The sequence below is a fragment of the Budorcas taxicolor genome, chromosome 14 (assembly GCF_023091745.1).
Source record: "Budorcas taxicolor isolate Tak-1 chromosome 14, Takin1.1, whole genome shotgun sequence".
NCBI classification, from domain to species: domain Eukaryota; kingdom Metazoa; phylum Chordata; class Mammalia; order Artiodactyla; family Bovidae; genus Budorcas; species Budorcas taxicolor.
The window spans coordinates 34050699-34071162 of record NC_068923.1 but is presented as its reverse complement, the minus strand read 5'-3'; the positions used below and the strand labels follow the sequence as shown (position 1 = coordinate 34071162).

General features: G+C 42.0%; 1 protein-coding gene across 1 annotated transcript in view; it reads right to left on the bottom strand.

Moving 5' to 3' along the window:
• Nucleotides 1–20464, bottom strand: part of SNTG1 (syntrophin gamma 1) — a 260259-nt gene that overhangs the window by 46542 nt on the left and 193253 nt on the right. Inside the window, exon 12 of the mRNA XM_052651830.1 lies at nt 16438–16476. Coding sequence (XP_052507790.1) covers nt 16438–16476 — 39 coding nt within the window. The remainder of the gene's footprint in view (nt 1–16437; nt 16477–20464) is intronic.

Genomic DNA, 20464 nt, shown 5'->3' with positions numbered 1-20464 from the left:
AGATGAGTGCAATTGTGTGGTTTGAACGTTATTTGGCATTACCTTTCATTGGGATTGAAATGAAAACTGACCTTTTCCAGTCCTGTGGCCACTGCTGAGTTTTCCAGCTTGGCATATTGAGTGCAGCACTTTCACAGCATCATCTTTTAGAATTTGAAATAGCTCAGCTGGAAATCCTGTGGTGCGCAACATGTGGGATCTTAGTTCCCCAGCCAGGCTTGAACCCATTCCCCCTGCATTAGAAGTGTGGAGTCTTAACCACTGGACTGCCAGGATAGTCCCCTTGATACAATAGTGTGGGTTAAAGAAAATATTTCAAAGAGAATTATAGTATGATATTTTAAATTTATTCCTGCATCTTAAAATACAGAAACTAGACAATAAATTAATATCTAGATAGTTAATTTGAATAAATTCTTTGAGAAACTAAATACATCCAGTGTTATTATGACTTATCCCTGATGCATATGTCCACCACCATGGGCTGCTTAGTGATGTGGGCTTTCACAAGCGTCATCAGGTCACAACAGTACACCTTCTTGACATGTTTCAAGTCTGGCTTACAGTCATTTGGGACCATCTTGGAGCATTGCTTATTAACATTCAAACCACAATCTAAAGATTTTAAAAAGGAAGAGTTCATTATTACTTTCAGAATTTTGAGTGTTCTGGAGTGTTTATTTTGGCAAGACACTTCAACCTGAATTAGGTTTAAAGACTAGCTTTCAGCCAGCAGAGTGAGGGGAACATTCTTCTCATTCTCTCTTTTGGAAAACTGTGATTTTAAGTTAGAAGACTAGAATTCTAGCTCATATTCCGTTATTTACTCACTGTATGATCTCAAGAGAATACCAACGAGACCAAAGTTAATAAATGTTCAATTAAATGTCTACAAAATGTAATATTATGCCAATTAAAAATTTATCCATTTCTTTAAGTAAAAAAAAAATACATTAGAAAATAATCCAAATCAATCCTGAGATGTTTGTGACCAATCTTCCCTTTGTCAAAAAGATAAGGCATCCAATTTTGGGTCTTGTTTGGAGTAAAGATAAAATAGAAGCCTGTCATTGACTAAGTTCAGTTCAGTTCAGTCGCTCAGTTGTGTCCGACTCTTTGCAACCCCATGAATCACAGCACGCCAGGCCTCCCTGTCCATCACCAACTCCTGGAGTTCACTCAAACTCATGTCCATCAAGTCAGTGAAGCCATCCAGCCATCTCATCTTCTGTTGTCCCCTTCTCCTCCTGCCCTCAATCCCTCCCAGCATCAGAGTCTTTTCCAATGAGTCAACTCTTCACATGAGGTGGCCAAAGTATTGGAGTTTCAGCTTCAGCATCAGTCCTTCCAATGAACACCCAGGACTGATCTCCTTTAGGATGGATTGACTAAAGACTGAACTAAATGTTGTTGTGAGAAAAGATTTATGAAATCTGTATTGTAAGCCTGTTCTCACAATTCAGCTGCTTCCTGACCTTGGAAAAGTCATTTAACCAATACTGCATGCTAAGCTCCTGAAAAGGAAAGATGGATTATTTATTTCCGGTCATCAAAGCCTAAAAAGGTTTAGCTTCTAGAGATAACAGAAAGAGAACGCACTGAACAGAATTAACCTTTCGAGGTTTTTCTCTGTGTAAAATGAGAAAACTAAACTCAATAATCTATAAACTAACTCTAAATTAAAGGCTTTATAACTGTAGTGAATACGACAGTATTATGTGTGCATGCGTGCTAAGTCACCTAAATTGTGTCGGATTCTTTGGGACCCCATGGACTGTAGCCTGCCAGGCTCCTCTGTCCATGGGATTCTCCAGGCAAGAATAGTGAAGTGGGTTTGCCATGCCCTCCTCCAGCGGATCTTTCCAACCCAGGAGCTGAACCCAAGGCTCAAGTCTCCTGTGTCTCCGGCAGGTGGGTTCTTCACCACTAGCATCACCTGGGAAGCCCTGATTGTATCATAAGAAACTTACTCATCACAATGCTAAGATTTAGAGGTAATTTTAGTTATGATCTTGAAGTACAGTGAGGTATCAGCATGTTTCTTATCAGGAAAGTGCAACCATGTACTGGAACCACCAGTGCGCTGGGAGCGGGGGCAGTGGGACCACTCACAGGCTAGGCTCCTATTCTACCTGCTGGATGCATTTTGATACCCAGACCCTGGCAGGTGGTGGAGCTGCAGGACTCGGCCCTGGATGACCATGAGGAAAAGGTTTGCCTGCCTGTTCAGAGTGCCTATCCTGGACTGTTAGTGAGAAGTTAATCTTATATCATGTTTAATACATTATACTGTCGGTATTCTCTGTTATGGCAGCTTAGCCTTATATAATGATTAGAGAAATGAACATTGTAATAATTACTTGTTTTAAGCATTGATATAAGCATTATTATCATTCTTTAAAGCTGTTTTAAAATATGATCTAATTATATGATGGTCTATCTCAGGACTATTGTTTTCCAGTAGTCATGTATGGATGTAAAGAGTTGGACCATAAATAAGGCTGAGTGCTGAAGAATGGATGCTTTCAAACTGTACTGTTGGAGAAGACTCTTTAGAGTCCCTTGGACTGCAAGAAGATCAAGCCAGTCAGTCCTAGCAGAAATCAGCCCTGGAAAATTCATTGGAAGGACTGATGTTGAAGGTGAAGCTCCAATCCTCTGGCCACCTGATGCGAACAGCCAGTTCATTGGAAAAGACTCTGATGCTGTGAAAGATTGAAGGCAGGAGGAGAAAGGGGAGACAGAGGATTAGATGGTCAGTAGGCCTCACCTACTCAATGGACATGAATTTGAGCAAATTCTGGGAGATGGTAAAGAACAAGGAAACCTGGCGTGCTGTAATCCATGGCATTGCAAAGAGTAGGACATGACAGCAACTGAACAAAAACAACCATCTCAGGAACCATGAATGGTTATCTCCTCAAAACTCAGTGTCTCACTTATACAAACAGAAGACGATGAGTTTACACTGGTCCTTCCTTTCTAAGTTATCATAAATCCCTGTCGGCGGCCTACTCCTGCCAGACACCTCGCAGGATGTGGGAAGGGAAGTCACTTCCTAGAGCTTGTACTAATTGAGCCTCCAGATTACCCCTGGGTCCTGAGCTATGTGATCAAGCACAAGTCTTAAGAGAATTTCTTAGAACCATTTAACATTTCTGAAGAACTAAAGAAAATGGAAAGTTTTTAAAAAAAGTGAATGCTGCCATGATGACTGATGGCCCACAGTTCTGTATCATCCCCTTCTGCTAAAGGTGTGTAGGAACTCAAGAATAATGTAGATGCCACCCCCTTAATTATATAAGGTTGTATGGCGGTGCAGACGAGCTACTGCATATGTAACTAAAGCCTCTAATCAGAGCTGAATCAGGTAAGCCATTTAAAGGCGACTGGAAAGAGCAGGACGACGCCCTTGGCCTTGAAGACACCAATGTGTGGGAGAGAACCCTGTTCTCAAATTCATGTCCACTGAGTCAGTGATGCCATCAAATCATCTCATCCTCTAGATGAGAGGAATGATGGGGAGCCCCTAGAAGCCAAGGGTCTCAGCCCCACAGTTTGAACGGGCCCCTTGAAGAGAATTCCAAGCCTCCCCTGAGATGATAACAAAGGTCAGAACCGTGACTGCAGTCTTGTGAGACCCTGGGAGGAGGACCTGAGCTTGGACTCTTGACCAGCACAAACTGGGAGATAATAAGTGTGTGCTGGATAATGTGGCTGCACGCACAGTCACATGTTGTACAGTGGAAAACTAACACAGGATTATTTACTGGAGTAGAGTTCTGCTTTAATAAACAGCCAAGAGGCGGGAGCAGCTTGAGATGCAGTTGGTGGAGACTGGAAAAGTATGGGGCAGTGGGGAGGAGAGTGAGAGAGTGAGTCTAGATCACAGTACAGAAGACTTAATCTCACTGTTGGTAGAAACCTGAACAGGGGGCAGTTGCCTGCCAGGGAGAGATCAGAAGAGAGTCAGGAGCATGTTATTGGAAACCAGAAGGCAGAGACCCTTGCTGGTCATGGCAGGAAGCTTGACGTCACTGTTTCCTGCAGGAATGTGGAAAGCAGAAATGGTCAGTAGTCATGTCTACCTGGTTACACCCCTGTGCTGAAGGTGCTGCCTGGTTTCTTCATTATCGGATCATAAAATGTGACAGGAGGGGAGGAGGGGAGGAACTTAGTTACAAACTCTCAGATTCAAACAGGATTTGGTGATTCTTCTGGGTGTGTATGGGTGTGTGCATATGTTTTCTTTCTTTCTTTTTTTTTTATTGGAGGTGAATTGCTTTACAAACTTGTGTTGGGCTTGATAGCTCTGAATATTCTCAGCTTCTCCAGATGCCAAAATATGCTGAAAATTGGGTGGCTCTTGAAATCCTAGCACGGAGGCAATCCTAGGTATGTGACTACAAAAGCTTTTCCTCAAATCTTAGAAGGATCAAAACTTCTCACAGAGGGTCTTCTGAAGGGATTAACAACTTGATTCAGAGATATCCTCAGCTAAACTGGAGGGTCCCTGGGAATCTGAAGGTGTTTGTTGTCTCCAGGCCTCTCAGCAGGAGGCTGGGAGAGAGAGACCAGCTCAGAAAGATCTGTGAACTTAGCTTTTGTCCCACACAGTGAAGGAATGCATTTGAAATCCATGAGAGTCCTAGAAACTGGTAAGAAAGCTGAGCAGCAACTGGGACAGAGTGAACACAGAATCAAAGGAGGCTCTGAGAATCCCTAAATGCTACTGGCAGGGAAAGTCCATGAAACTGCTCAGGGACAGACACTACTACCTTTCATGATGAAGGAAAGACTGACCTTTGTTCAGAGGTCAAGAGCCCAGGGCTGGAGTGGAGAGCTAAGGAGCCTGGCAGTGCACTCCATGCTAGAAGCAAGGTGCAGTGGTTTTCCTTTGTGCCATTCTTTCTTATGAAACATTGTGTGCTCCACTCTCATCTCCCAAGTGAACCTCAAGTGAACCACGCATAGTTTTAACTATTCACCTGGTTTTTCCCTATTGTTGTTTAGTTGTTAAGTCATGCCTGACTCTTTCGCAACCCCATGGACTGTAGTCCACCAGGCTCCTCTGTCCATGGGATTCTCCAGGCAAGAATACTGGAGCGGGTTGCCATGCAGTCTTTCAGGGGATCTTTCCAACCCAGGGATGAAACCCACGTCTCCTGCATTGGCAGGCAGGATTTTTACCACTGAGTCACCTGGGAAGCTTTCTCCCTGTAATGGCTATAATTTTCCCCTCTGTAATGCTCAGTTCAGGGGCATTTCTATAACCATTGTCTGAAAAAGATCAGAGCTGTCTGCTGTCCCAGGACAAACATTATAGGGGTCACAGCCAGAGGGCTGAGCAAGGCTCCCACCTGAAGGGCAGCTGAAAACACTTGAGGATGCTCTGTTCACAAGGCTGCTATTTAATCTGCTACCCATCCTCTGCTTAGCACCTCCCCTCAAATCACTCCTTATTAACAAGCAATTAACATGTTCACTGCAGGTGTGCATGGACTTCTTTCAAATCTAATTAACCATCCTTCTACTACCAAAAAACAACATTTCTGTCACCAGCTCATCCTTGCTACAAAATGTGATGAACCACGACAGGTCTGAGACTTTGCAAGCTACTGAGATATGAGATGGTTGGGTGGCATCACTGATTCGATGGACAGGAGTCTGAGCAAGCTCCAGCAGTTGGTGATGGACAGGGAACCCTGGCATGCTGCAGTTGAGGGGGTCGCAAAGAGTCAGACATGACTGAGCAACTGAACTGGACTGAGTTACCCTCTCCCAGGTTTATGGATGCTGGCAGAAGATGTTATATTCTTGGGTCAGAGACAGAGGACTTCATATTCACAGCACAGCCAACACCATGAGTATGAGCATTTTGTGACTGAAGTATATGCACACAGCAGGCTGTGTCACATGGGGGTCCCTGAGGTTAGGGAACCGAGATCTTTTATAAAGGGCAATAGGCACTTTTACTGACAAACCTAGACAGCTTATTACAAAGCAGAGGCATGACTTTGCCAACAAAAGTCTGTACAGTCAAAGTTATGGTTTTTCCTGTAGTCATGTACAGATGTGAGAGTTGGACCATAAAGAAGGTTGAGAGTCGAAGAATGATGCTTTTGAACTGTGATGCTGGAGACTTTTGAGAGTTCCTTGTACTACAAGGAGATCACACCAGTCAATCCTAAAGGAAATCAGTCGTGAATCCTCATTGGAAGGAGTGATGCTGAAGCTGAAACCCCAATACTTTGGCCACCACATGCGAAGAGTTGACTCACTGGAAAAGACCCTGATGCTGGAGGGATTGAGGGCAGGAGAAGGAGGGGACAACAGAGGATGAGATGGTCAGATGGCATCACCAACTTGATGGACATAGTTTGAGCAACCTCCAGGAGATAGTGAAGGATAGGGAAGCCTGGCATGCTGCAGTTCATGGGGTCAAAAAGAGTCAGACACAACTTAGAGAATCAACAAAGGCACACCTCCCCTGGGCTCTGCCCAGAGATATTGTCTCTACCTTCTGAGACTTCCAAAGGGAGGGTAAGAAATTCTCCCCTTGGTTCTGAAGAGAAACTGTCCTGATTTACTGAGTCTGCTTTCTTTGTAAACACCCTTGGAGAAACAGTCTGAAACAAAATGCGTGCTCGTAAGACAACGTGCAGAGATGCAACAGGTCTGAAGAGAAACACCTCCCATTGCACAGCTCCTGCCCTCCTTCCATTTCTGATACTCTTCAGAGGAAGTATGACAAGGGCAGGTGTGTCTCCTCCACGTGTCACTGGGTCCCACTGATGCCTGACACAATGGTTACTTGTCATTTGAAGGTCACGTCTTCCTCACCTTCATTAGTATGAAACGATTCCTTCCCTGCTACTTGTCCAACCACACACAGTTCCTGTTACCCTGGAAACCATCCTACTTTGATCCCTGTAGATGCAAAGCCCAGCACACGTGCCACAGGCTGCCTGACCTTCTCCTCTCCTCTCAGACGACCGCCTCTCAGACCACCTGCTTCACTCCACCAGGACCTTGTTTCTCATACTTGTCTGTTCAAACCTGACCTCATGCTTTGTGTTTATGTTTTATCCCCTTTCTCACTGACGACCCTTCCCTCCCAGCTCTGGGCTCTCAGTCCTGCCGGCCTCTCTGACTCAGGTGGGCTTGGGCTCCTCCCACCCGGGGCCTCAGCTCAGGGAGCTGCCACCCACCTCCTTGGGGCCTGCGAGTGAACATAAACAGCATCACCTCCGTTTGCCATAAAACCATGACTTCTTGAATATGACAGCCTTCTTCATATTTTTAGCTTTGGGTTTGTATATAGTTTACTGCTTTTATAATATTAGGCCCTGAGTTATTCATATTTTGCTCTTTTACTTATTATTTCATGATAGGTAGAACACAGAATACATTTTTCTTAAGCTAATAAAAGATAATAAAATACAGGACATGATATTTATCATTTTATAACATATTCCTCCATTTCCCAAGCCTACACCTATCTTTTGCAGCTAGTATGGAACTATACATATAAACATAATTTAAAGGACAGTTTTGTGTTTTGAGCTGTTTTGCTCCTCAGTTAAGGGCATGGCTTATCCTATGAAAATTAATGACTGGTGAAAAAAAAAGCTGCAGTGTTCCTAAACAGTGCAGTATTTCTTTTTGAAGTGAACTTGTTTTTAAAGTATTTTTAAATTAATTTATGTATTTGGTTGTGCCAGATCTTTGTCTCTGTGTGGGCGTTTCTCTAGTTGCAGCGAACAAGGGCTCCTCTCTAGCAGCGGTACGCGGGCTTCTCATTGCAGGGGCTTCTCTTCTCGAGGAGCTTGGGCTCTGGATTGTGGGGGCAGTAGTTGTGGTGCACGGGCTTAGTTGCTCCACAGCACGTGGAACCTTCCCAAACCAAGGATGAAATCCTTATCTCCTGCACTGGCAGGCAGATTCTTATCCACTGTGCCACTTCCTTTAAAGGAAGTCCTTTAAAGTATTTCTTAATGACAGATCATTTGACAGATCAACCACATCATCTGGGTTATATTTCAAGGCTTTGAACAGCAGACAGGAGAGCTGGCTCATTGCCGACATCATCAAAACTGCAGTACGGGACTTCGGGCAGGTTTTGCAGTGCACGCACTACGGAGCTTAGAGTCAGTCCATTAACCCCAAATGGGATGAATGGTTCTCTTACGTGAACATTTTTACTGTGCTTTTCTATAGTGCTTAATCACTTATATCTTCTTTCACATATCAAAGGAAAAGAATTATACAATTTGGTCAATTAAATCACACTTAAAGAAGTGATAAAGGAAGTGAAATATAGCCACTGTCCTATCCACATGTGTTTAAAAGCATAAACTTTTTCACCAACAGGACTTGGCTTTACTTACCTTTTGCTAATTTGCCCATTTGACACATAATACCCCCATTGAGTAGTGAGGGATAGAGAGGCCTGGCATGCTACAATCCATGGGGTCATAAAGAGTTGGACAGCACTTAAGAGACTGAACTGCAGCAACAGCAACATCACATTAACAACGAGTGACTCTGAATCTCAGAGCCAGAAGGTTTACTTATGAAACCTCTGCCACTATCTTTTCACAATGATTTATAAGCTAATAGCTCTTACAAGAGTTAATTTATATGAGAATACTACTTTCTACAAAGTTTTAAACTCCAGCACATTTTATTGCCAAATATTATAAAATGAACTAAACAACAGTACTTATTATCACCAGATCATGTGACTCTATGATTTGCGGTGAACATTTATAAATTGAATATATGAAGAATATATGAAGAATGAAGAGAAATTTGCCTTTCAGTTGAAAAAACCCTTGGCTTTGAAATCCAAGATAAAACAAAGACCAATCATCAGTCCCATTAATAGAATATTTTGTTTAAAAAGGATGCAGACACACATGCAGATATCTTTGATACAGCAGACACAGATGAATGAAACAAATATGCATCATCTTATTAGATTACAAATTTTGAGCTAGCTGGTTTTAAGTGATGGGACCAAGGTTAGACAACCAAGAGATCGGAGCACATTGCGAGGGAATGTAAGGCCTTAATTTTGAGGCTGCCCGATTGCTAGGAAGCAGGGGTTGGGGCTGGATCAGTTCAAATGCCACAGTGATCACTGTTCCTACCAAGATTCTGTTTTTCTTGAATAAATGCTCACTGGGTTCAGCATATGCTTGGTGAATTTCCATAGCTCTGAAAAATTTGATTCAGACCATTTTGCCAGTTCTTTGTTACTTTTATGGAGAAATAAGTGTTTGGAGGTCCTAACTCCTCTCTCTTCCCTAATGTTACTTCAAAACTCAATTTTTAGTGTGTCCTTTAATTTCTCAGCATTCTCAATACAACTAGAGACTACTAGTCACTTTTCCCTCTGTTGTTTCCAGAATTCTATGTATTCACCTAAAATAATGTTTCCAAATTTTTATAGCTAATCAAAAATGAATAACAGTTTATGAGATAAACTTATTGAGGCAATAATTTATTGTAAATGAGTGTTTGCTGTGTGTGTGCTGTGCTAAGTTGCTTCAGTCATGACTCACTCTTTGAAACCCTATGAACTGCAGCCCACCAGGCTCCTCTGTCCATGGGGATTCTCCAGGCAAGAATACTGGAGTGGGTTGCCATGCCCTCCTCCAGATCATCTTTCCAATCCAGGGATCGAACCGGTGTCTCTTACCTCTCCTGCATTGACAGGTGGGCTCTTTACCACTATTACCACCTGGGGAGTATAGTTTTTATGTATTCAGACTATTATAATTTAATAACTCTGTTTTGCACAGTGCCTGATATAAAGGGAGTTCAGTATTAGTATTTTCATGATGAATTATTTCTCAATAACCCTTCTCCTTAGGAATTATGCCGCTGCTGCTGCTGCTAAGTCACTTTAGTCGTGTCCGACTCTGTGTGACCCCATAGACGGCAGTCCACCAAGCTCCCCCATCCCTGGGATTCTCTAGGCAAGAATACTGGAGTGGGTTGCCATTTCCTTCTCCAATGCGTGAAAGTGAAGTCGCTCAGTCGTGTCCGACTCTTTGCGACCCCATGGACAAGCAGCCTACCAGGCTCCTCTGTCCATGGGATTTTCCAGGTAAGAGTACTGGAGTAGGGTGCCATTGCCTTCTCCACCTTAGGAGTTATAGAAAATATTAATTGCAGACTGCCATTTTATGGGAGTAATGTGATGTATTTCAGAATGGAGGAGTTTTGGTTAATAAAGATTAAACATTAGAAATGCAACAAGTCATGACTCAGAGGGTTATGTGCACAAAGCGCTGCCTGTAGGTCTGCTTGCCTACATGACCTGTAACTGAGTGAACTCGCACAACACACTTTCACACCCAACTGCATATCCCTGTGTAATCTATCAGCTGCTGCTACTGGTAAATCGCTTCGATCGTGTCCGACTCTGTGCGACCCCAGAGACGGCAGCCCACGAGGCTCCCCCGTCCCTGGGATTCTCCAGGCAAGAACACTGGAGTGGGTTGCCATTTCCTTCTCCAGTGCATGAAAGTGAAAAGTGAAAGTGAAGTGGCTCAGTCGTGTCCGACTCTTCGCGACCCCATGGATTGCAGCCTACCAGGCTCCTCTGTCCATGGGATTTTCCAGGCAAGAGTACTGTCTATCAGCAGGACCCCCCTTATCAGTGTTATCACCATTATCATATGCACTGAGTATCCCTGTGTAATCTAGCAGCAGGGCCCCCATTATCAGTGTTATCATCATCATCACAGGCACTGTGTATCCCCGTGCAGTCTAGCAGCAAGCACCCATTATCACTATTATCACTGTTATCACCATTATCTCATGCACTGAGTATCCCCCGTGTAGTCTAGCAGCAAGCACCCATTGTCACTGTTATCACCATAATCTCATGCACTGAGTATCCCCCGTGTAATCTGGCAGCAGGACCCCCATTATCACTGTTATCACCATTATCTCATGCACTGTGTATCTCCCGTGTAGTCTAGCAGCAAGCACCCATTATCACTGTTATCACCATTATCTCATACACTGAGTATCCCTGTGTAATCTAGCAGCAGGACCTCCATAATCACATGCATTTCAGGAAAAGTCATCATTTGCAGCTGAATCTCACTCTCTGCACTTCACAAATGAAACTGATCTCAATTGTACTAATGGCTATGCTCCAGACACAAAGAGGAAATGAGAAAGTTGTCCTGAACAAAAGTGAACTGGGAGAGACTGTACTGACTCTACTGTAATTTCAAGTCCAGACAATAATTAAGATGGAGCCAAACCCCAAAGGCCTTGGTATAATATTATTTCTAACTTATCTGGCTCCCAGACATTTTAATAACAAAAATGGTTTTAGCTTTATTGAAGTATAATGACATAAAGTACACATATTTAAAGGGTAAAATTTGATAAGTTTTGACATACATGTGAATCCACAAAACCATTACTACAGTCAACATAATGAACTTGTCACCTCCCAAAGCCCCCTCCTGTCCCTGTATAACCCCTCCCTGACCTGGGAGACCAGTCTATCCTAAAGGAAATCAGTCCTGAATATTCATTGGAAGGACTGATGCTGAAGCTGAAACTCCAATACTTTGGCCACCTGATGTGAAGAGCCAACTCACTGGAAAGACTCTGATGCTGGGAAAGATAGTGGGCAGAGGAGAAGGGGATGACAGAGGATGAGATGGTTGGATGGCAACACTGACTGAATGGACACGAGTTTGAGTAAACTCCAGGAGTTGGTGATGGACAGGGAGGCCTGGTGTGCTGCAGGCCATGGGGTCACAAAGAGTTGGACACAACTGAGCCACTGAACTGAACTGAACTGGCCTGGGAGGGGCTAGCGGAGAGTAACACAGTGTGAAAACACAATGAGAGAAGTCAATTGCTCAGATGTAAAAATAATAACATAAAGTTATTAGAAATCAGCAATGGACTGCTTTTCTCCTGTTATTAATCTTGAGTGGATAAACTTAAGTACAACATAAATCCTATAAGCCGCTAACAGAGCTTGCTGATTTAGGCGACATAAAATACAATGGTTAAATTCCCTACACGTATTGAGTACACAGTGCTTACAAGTAAATAAGAAAACAATAAGAAGAAAAGAGGAACATGTTCAAAAGGGTAGAGAAAGGCGAGCGAAAGGATATGCCAGTGTCATTTCAAGTTGCTCAACCTCATGCACAATATGAGAAATGCATCCTGAAAATGGCCAGTACACACGTTTCTCCAGGTATCCAAGTGGACAGAGATGATTCTGGTCCACAAAAAGCAAAACAGAATGTAGGAAGAACAAGGACAGACCTAATACACATCTGTCTTCAAAACAGAAATGGAATGTCCTGGTGCAGGAACTGAAGAGGGGAAGAAAGTGAGAGAGGTCACAGGGGGAGGAATCCAGACTGGGGTAGGGGAAGGCAGGAGCTTATGCAGGAGGCTGGGGAGGAAACCCTTCCTGTGGGAAGGAGGCTGTTACTCTTGCTCCCAGATGTAGGCACTTGACCAGATTCTCAGGCATCTTCTTGTACATATGTCTGTTTCATCCTTTATTACACCCTTTATTAAAAGCAGAAGTTTATATAGTCCCTCTTCCTTACTTGCCACTGGTACCTCATATGCTTTCTTGGAGAATCTTCCAGACCAGCATCAGGAGAGTCAGCTCACCCTATGATGGTTGCTCACTACGCCACTAGGGGGACATTCAGGTTGTGGGTCTGGTTTTCTTCATCGTGCTCCAGGGTTAGCGTGGTTCTCTAACCTCAAGTCTTACAGAAACTCTTAGCCATCAGATCTCTTCACAAGTTCATCGTCTCTAGTCTTTTGGCAGAATTTTTCTTTTTGGAGCCTCTCATTCTAAACTTCAACTCTTGCATCATTTTTCATATTTTCAGCCCTTTCTGTAGAGGCTGTGTTCTGATGGTGCTCTCAGATATACTACTTCCAATTACATGTGTTATCTCTATTTTTATCTGTTCTGTTATTCAGTTGGCTAATTGATTATAAGCTTAAACATATTCATGCTTTATTCATTTTTGAACTTCTGTCGAGTTGTTTTGCAAATCCACAATTTTTGAGACCACTTCCTGTTCTTGCCTTACATTTTGTACCACCTTATTAAAAAAATAGATAATTTAAAATAGTTGTGGATTGTTCCTTAATCTTAACAGTGTGTTTTCCCTTATGATGGTTTATTCGCTTAAATGGCTCATACTTCTGATAAAAATATTCTTCTCTGAGATGATCTTACTGAGAGTCCGCTATGCTCTGGAGCATGGGGTTGTCTCTGGAGACCCTGGATGAAGTGACTTTCTCCAGTTCCAACCCCTTTGCATTTTTTAATTTTAATTTCTCTGGTTGGGGTACCAGTACCACAGTGGCTGCACAAAGTCAAAACCAAACCCCACAGGAGGCAGAAGACTTCTGTTCTAATGTATTTCAGCTGATGTCTTTTTGGTTTTGTTTAAGACCAAGAGTATCATGGCTATGAGGGGACTTGAATACTGTAACATTATGTCTGATGTTATTTAATAAAAAGCATATATATAAACATAAATACTTATATTGAATCTGAGCAACAGAGAATGCTACCTGAAAATTAAGTTTGAAGAAATTTGAGATGAAAGCAACTAGTCCAAGATAAGAGTTTGAGTGCTAGATTACATATAATTTTCAATTTTTGTTCCTTGAAGTGGCTCAGATTTTGGGCAGAAGATGTACCCTGATCTCCTAATGCACTGCTATTATACTACGTGGGTGAGTTCTTCCTATTAAGAGATATTAAGGTTGAACTATAAAGTAATCCTATATCCCGAAAGACTTCATTTACAAGGTGGGAAGCAGTGAGGGAAAAATCTATTAGCCGTAGCTTTCAGTTGTTAAGGTGTCTATAATTCATTGTGATTTCAAATTGTGAGATGCTAAAAGATTTGAAATAAAATTTCACTGTAATCTTAATATTGAAAGGTTAGCAGATAAACAGCTATGGATGCTTATCTGTGTTTATTAAATGTGAGTAGAATATTAAAGTTTTTGATTTCTTCTATATTCAAGGTTTTTCAGATTTTTACTGACTTCACTCAGCATTATTCAAAACCTAGATATAAGCAGAGGTGGTGAGGAACGAGACAGGTCCCTGAAGGGAATGTGTAGGGAGTGTCCCACATGGTAAATAAAGCATCATCATGGTATATAAAGCATAGCTGTGGGCTAGTCCGGGTTAGGAAACATTCCTAGTGATGAAATTACACTAATTATTGATACTTCACATGCGAGGGTTGAAGGGACAAGAGAGGTGATAACATAAATATTAGAGTAACTTTTAAAGAAATATTTCATTTGTATTTTTGGCAAGAATTCCCCAAAAGAGCAGGTCTACATTTTTACACTTCTGACTATAAAACAAACCTATCTTGTCCTGGGCATTACAAACTTCCTTCACAGTTGAGGCTTCCAGTTGAACAGTTTATCTTTAATGCCTGGCTTTTCCCTTCTGTTCAGCCCTGTGAAGCTGTAAACTGTCTTCCCAGATGTGACCTGTGCACTCCAGCCTCAGAATCACCTGCGGTGGATGGAGCAATGCCCCAGTGTCCCAGGCATCACCCCAGAGTGAGTGAGTCAGGTGCCCTGGGCTGAGCCTGGTCTCTGCCCGTGAACAAGCCCCACATGCCCCCACTCGCTGTGGTTCTGGGAGGCACAGACACCCCTCCAACCCTGTACCTGCCAGGAGCATCACATGGCTCAGAGGCAGGGGGCCCGAGGGAGGGGAACTTGTTCCCCTGGCCTTACAAGCAAGACAGCTCAAGGCTGTAGGCACAGCAGGCTCTGCAAAGCTGCCCACCACCTCACTTAGCCACAGGGGCTCTGTGGGCAGCCCAGGCAAGGGCACCCTGGACACTACAACCTACCCCAGAACATAAGTTCTGTGTTGCAGGGAAGACAGACATCTGACACGCCAATGCAAACAATGGCATATACTGAGAAATTTACGTTTGTTCTCATTTGTTCTCATGTGTGTTTAGATGGCTGCCCTTACACAGATGCTACTAATGTGGGATCCCAGGCTTAGACGAAAAGGAATTTGGTTTTAACATACTGAAAGTTATTTTAAAATTTTACCATGGAAGCTAACTAGTGGCGGGTATGCCATTTAGGAATCGATATCGTCGATGTTTAGACTGTGGTCAGTGGCTGTGGACTGAGGTTGCTGTGGGGAGTCAGTGTCTGTGTCTTGCCACCGAGCCCCCGCCCCTGTCCACACGCTGGACGGGGACAGCTCAGCGAGTCCAGGCAGTGAGCCTTCACTTCCTTTTCTTATTCTATTTAATAGCTAATGCTTATATTATGGCTGTGAAAGCACTAGAAGTTAAAGTGAAGTTGCTCAGTCGTATCTGACTCTTTGCGACCCTATGGACAGTTGTCTACCAGGCTCCTCTGTCCATGGGATTTTCCAGGCAAGAATACTGGAGTGCATTGCCATTTCCTCCTCCAGGAGATCTTCCCAACCCAGAGACTGAGCCTGGGTCTCTGGCATTGTAGGCAGACGCTTTACCGTCTGAGCCATCAGAGAAGGATAGAAGAAGTTAACTTTAGTGTAATAAAATTACAAGGCGAATCAGTTATTCTTATGATCAATAATTTTATCCTATCTTCAATTATTAGTCTCATAAGTCAACTAAATTCTTAGCTTAATTATTCAGACATTAGTCTCATTCCATGCATTAATTTAGACTCATTTTAAATACTTTCAACTAATTTTGAAATTTCCTTTAACTTTTAGATTAATTCTATATAGATCTCTCATTAAAACTACACATAAACAGCTGTCCAAGTTCTTCAACATTGCATTCAAATAAATATATTTTGTCAAAACAGTTTTGACTTAATTCACTTAGATAAAAAGCTTCTTTTAAACTATTTTTAATATGATTAGAAAAAACAGATATATTACATAATATGAAAGAAATCTAATAAGTTCATATTTTCCTGAAATAGCAAATGCTACTAATTAATTAATTAATGCTGCTGCTGCTGCTGCTGCTAAGTCACTTCAGTAGTGTCTGACTCTGTGTGACCCCCATAGATGGCAGCCCACCAGGCTCCGCTGTCCCTGGGGTTCTCCAGGCAAGAACACTGTAGTGGGTTGCCATTTCCTTCTCCAATGCATGAAAGTGAAAAGCGAAAGTGAAGTCGCTCAGCCGTGTCCAACTCTTTGAGACCACATGGACTGCAGCCTATCAGGCTCCTCTGTCCATGGGATTTCCCAGGCAAGAGTTCTGGAGTGGGTTGCCATTGCCTTCTCCAAATTAATTAATAATTGGTATGAATTATTTCCACATAAAACTAAAGGCAATCAAGATTATCATTTGTAACAGATAAAATGAAAGAAATACACAATTTGGCTTTGCATGTGTTTCTCCATCTTACCTGCTGGTTTACAGGAAAATTTCTGTTGATCTTTTTAATCTGCAAAAATAAACAAAGAAAAGTGAGATCAGCAAAGATAATGTAATACAAGAACCCCAGGTTTATGGGACTCTCTTCTTAGTGAGTAAACTAAGAGTAAACTATATTGTTGACACACTAAAATCATTGCATATCAAGCACCAATTAGGAATTTTTTTTTTAATTCTGACTGTCAAAAGTGTCTCAAATTTCACATACAAACATTTCAGAAATATTTCAACTTAATCATATTCTCTTGATGAGAAATGAAAAGCCTCTGATCCCACACAATCTACCGAGAATGTACAGCATAACTTTTTGTAACTTCTTTCATTATTCACTTTCACTTCATATTATATTTTGTTTTAACACATAAGAGAACAGAGGGGGTGCAATATTCAGACACTAAAGGATACTGTATATTATCAAAATAGTTTCAGTCAGGACTATAAATAAAACAAACATTTAAGACCATTTATTGAGTGAATTGGAGAAGGAAAAGGCAGCCCACTCCAGTATTCTTGCCTGGAGAATCCTGTGGTCAGAGAAGCCTGGTGGGCGGGCTGCAGTCCACGGCGTAGCAAGAGTCGGACACGACTTAGTGACTACACTGCCACCACCACCGTTGAGTGAAATGTCATAAAAATTTAAAATAAATCTGCTGAGTTTACTCTGTATCAAGTCATGTAAACAAACTTTAAAGACCAAATGAAAAACGATGATCAGATTTAGACAAATGACCTTATAACACATGAAATCTTAGTTCAACAGAGCTTTTGCTAATTAAAACCTTCTTTTTCACTGGTTTTCTAGAGAAACTTAAATGATGCTATCTGTATGCTATAATCTGACATCATACTAAACATAGACTGTTTTCACTTAGAAAATGTTGTGTTGAATTGCTTTGTTTTTCCTTGTTTTAGTGTTAGTTTACCTTTGTCTTACTGATAAACATGAATTAAGAGGAGATGTAAGGAAGCACAGACTTGGAGAAGTGAAATGGCCCATGGATGAGAACAGAGTCACTGGTGGAGACATGTCGTTTAAAATATGAAAAAAAAAGCAAACAATTTGAGAATATTTGTGTGATTCCTCAGGGTCATGTATAAAAAGCATATCTTTCTTGTTCTGCTCAGTCGTGTCCGACTCTTTGTGACCCCATGGGCTGTAGCCTGCCAGGCTTCTCTGTCCACAGGATTCTCCAGGCAAGAATACTGGAGTGGGTTTCCATGTCCTCCTCCAGGGGATCTTCCCAAAGCAAGGACTGAATCCCGAACTCTTGCATCGCAGGGGGATTCTTTACTGTCTGAGCCACCAGGGAAGCCCAAGAAAACTGGAGTGGGTAGCCTATCTCTTCTCCAGGGGATCTTCCCAACCCAGGAATCAAACTGGGGGGTCTCCTGCATTGCAGGTGGATTCTTTACCAGCTGAGCTACCAGAGAAGCAGGTTGCTCTAATTGTTTCAAAGTATTTTCTGCTCTGATGAGGAGTCAATCAAGGAAAGTCTCTAGAAGTAAAGATGCTTTCAACCAAAGTCAGGATGGTTTGAAGATGGAGACAGAAGGGCAGATCCCTAAATGTGTTTGACCAATCAATCAAAAACCCACACTGAACACTTTGTGGAATAATACTTGTTACCAGTTTTTTTTTTTTTTAATAAACTTCCACCAATATACTTTTTAATTTTTTAATTGGAGGATAATTGCATTACAATGTGTTGGTTTCTGCTGTATAGCATTGTGAATCCACCATATGTATACATATAGGACCTCCCTGCCCCACCCCACATCCCAGCCCTCAAGGTCATCACTGAGCCCTGAGTTGAGCGCCCTATGCTATACAGCAGCTTTCCACTAGCTCCCTATTTGACATGTCCACTAACATTTTATGTCGACCATTGTCTCTGAGTACATACTATATAGCATTTTATTTTTAAGTTCCTCCAACATGTGATTTTAGTTCTATGAATGACATAAAATGTACGACTGAAGCTAAATCAATGATACTTCTTTGCATAGTATTTACTTAAAACAACATTCAACAAATATTTTTCAAAATCAAGTCTATGCCATCAGATGTACTTAAAATTGGGTCCTCCAGATTTATTTAAAGGAGGTGTACTTACACTCTCCTTCTAAAAATGACTTAGTAACTTCAAGATATTATAATATGAAATGCATATAAATCAGTAGTCATCCTAAATTTTAAACTAGACAAATGAAACAAAATACATTTTAAACAAAATACATTTCATTTAAAAATAAAATTCATAATAATTAGCCTAATATGAAATCATGGGCTTCCCTGGTGGCTCAGTGGTGAAGAATCTGCCTGCCAATGCAGGAGATGGGGGTTCTACTCCCTACGTCAGGAAGATCCCCTGGAAGAGAAAATGGCAACAACCCACTCCAGTATTCTTGCCTGGGAAATCCCATGGACAGAAGAGTCTGGCAGGCTACAGTCCATGGAGTCACAGAGTCAGACACAACTGAGCCACTAAACAATGACAAATATGAAACCTACAGATCCATTTCTGAACATCAAATTTCTTCTAAATTAAAATATTATACTGTGGTATTATTCTAGGGTGACTGCTTTTAGGCCTTTAAGGGCCTGTGGAGAATAAATGGTTGAATGCACTCAGAGGTGTTTAATGTCAGGGGCTATTTCAATGCATTACAGAGTTACAATCATTGAACCAGGGTTTTACACGGCAAAACTAAATGTGACAATGAATTTTGATAGAAAATTAAAAACTGAATATAAATGCATATTACTGAGTTAACAATAAAGATTGTATTAAATCTGAATAGAGAACAACACTTTAAAAAGTGGTTAATTACTTGAAAAACAATGCCTCACCTGCCAACACCCAAAGCAGTCATATTTAGCCTATAGATTTAGGGCGGGTTGGGGTGGCCTGAGGCATAACACCCTTCCTATTGCTAGCAATGGAAGTAGAAAGATAAACCTAGCAGCAGCACTTTTTGTGAAGACTTTTAAGAGCTCCCTGTACAAGTGTGGCTGAGATTCTGAATGTGAGAGGCCCAGAGGCGGGAGTGGACCCTCTGCAGTCACTAGTGGGCTCAGGGGGGTGTCCACTAATCGTTCAGATGGGACCAGGTGGACCGAGGGAGAAGCAGAGCTTCTGCTTTCTCCTGCGATAACCTGGGCAGCACTTGTGATGCATGGGGCTTCAAACGCGACACAGGTCTCTACCTCAACATGTGTGCTGAAGTCTGGATCCGCAAACCTATGAACAGAGACAAGGGTTTTGTAAATTTGTGCTGAGGGAGAAGCTGGGAGAAGTCACTATCTCTACATAGACATGCCCCCAGGCCTGGTTGTGGGGGGTGCATCTTTGGGGCAGAAGGAATAGAAACAAAGAGAACCTCATGGAAACTCCAAGCCAGCCTGTACTGGGCTGGATTAAGACATCAATCATAGTTAACAAGACCAAAGAAGGTTCATATTCTTAGGTTCTTCTAGATGCCTATGGTGGTTTGGTGGTTTCGTTGCTTAGTCATATCCAACTCTTGAGACCCCATGGACTATAGCCCACCAGGATCCTCGGTCCATGGGGTTTTCCAGCAAGAATACTGGAGTGGACTTCCATTTCCTTCTCCAGGGGATCTTCCTGACCCAAGGATTGAACCCGAGTGTCATGCATTGGCAGGTGGGTTCTTTCACTGCTGAGCCACCAGGGAAGCCTCCTAGACACCTATATTAAGGTATAATTAGTGAATTAGCAACGTTTTCACTGACTAATATGCCAGAAATTCATAGGGCACTATTATGCTAATGGTGCATTTTAAATGATGTGCATTTCAAATAATACTCTATTCATTAATTTTAATTAAACAAATAGCAAAGTATCTATTAGTCCATTATATGTAGGTGATTTCAGAATATAATTACTGTCATAGGAAAATGCTCAGGATTATGTGTTAACTGAACAGAAGTTAATACTATCTACACAAGAAGATGGTCATTTTATTTTATATATGTA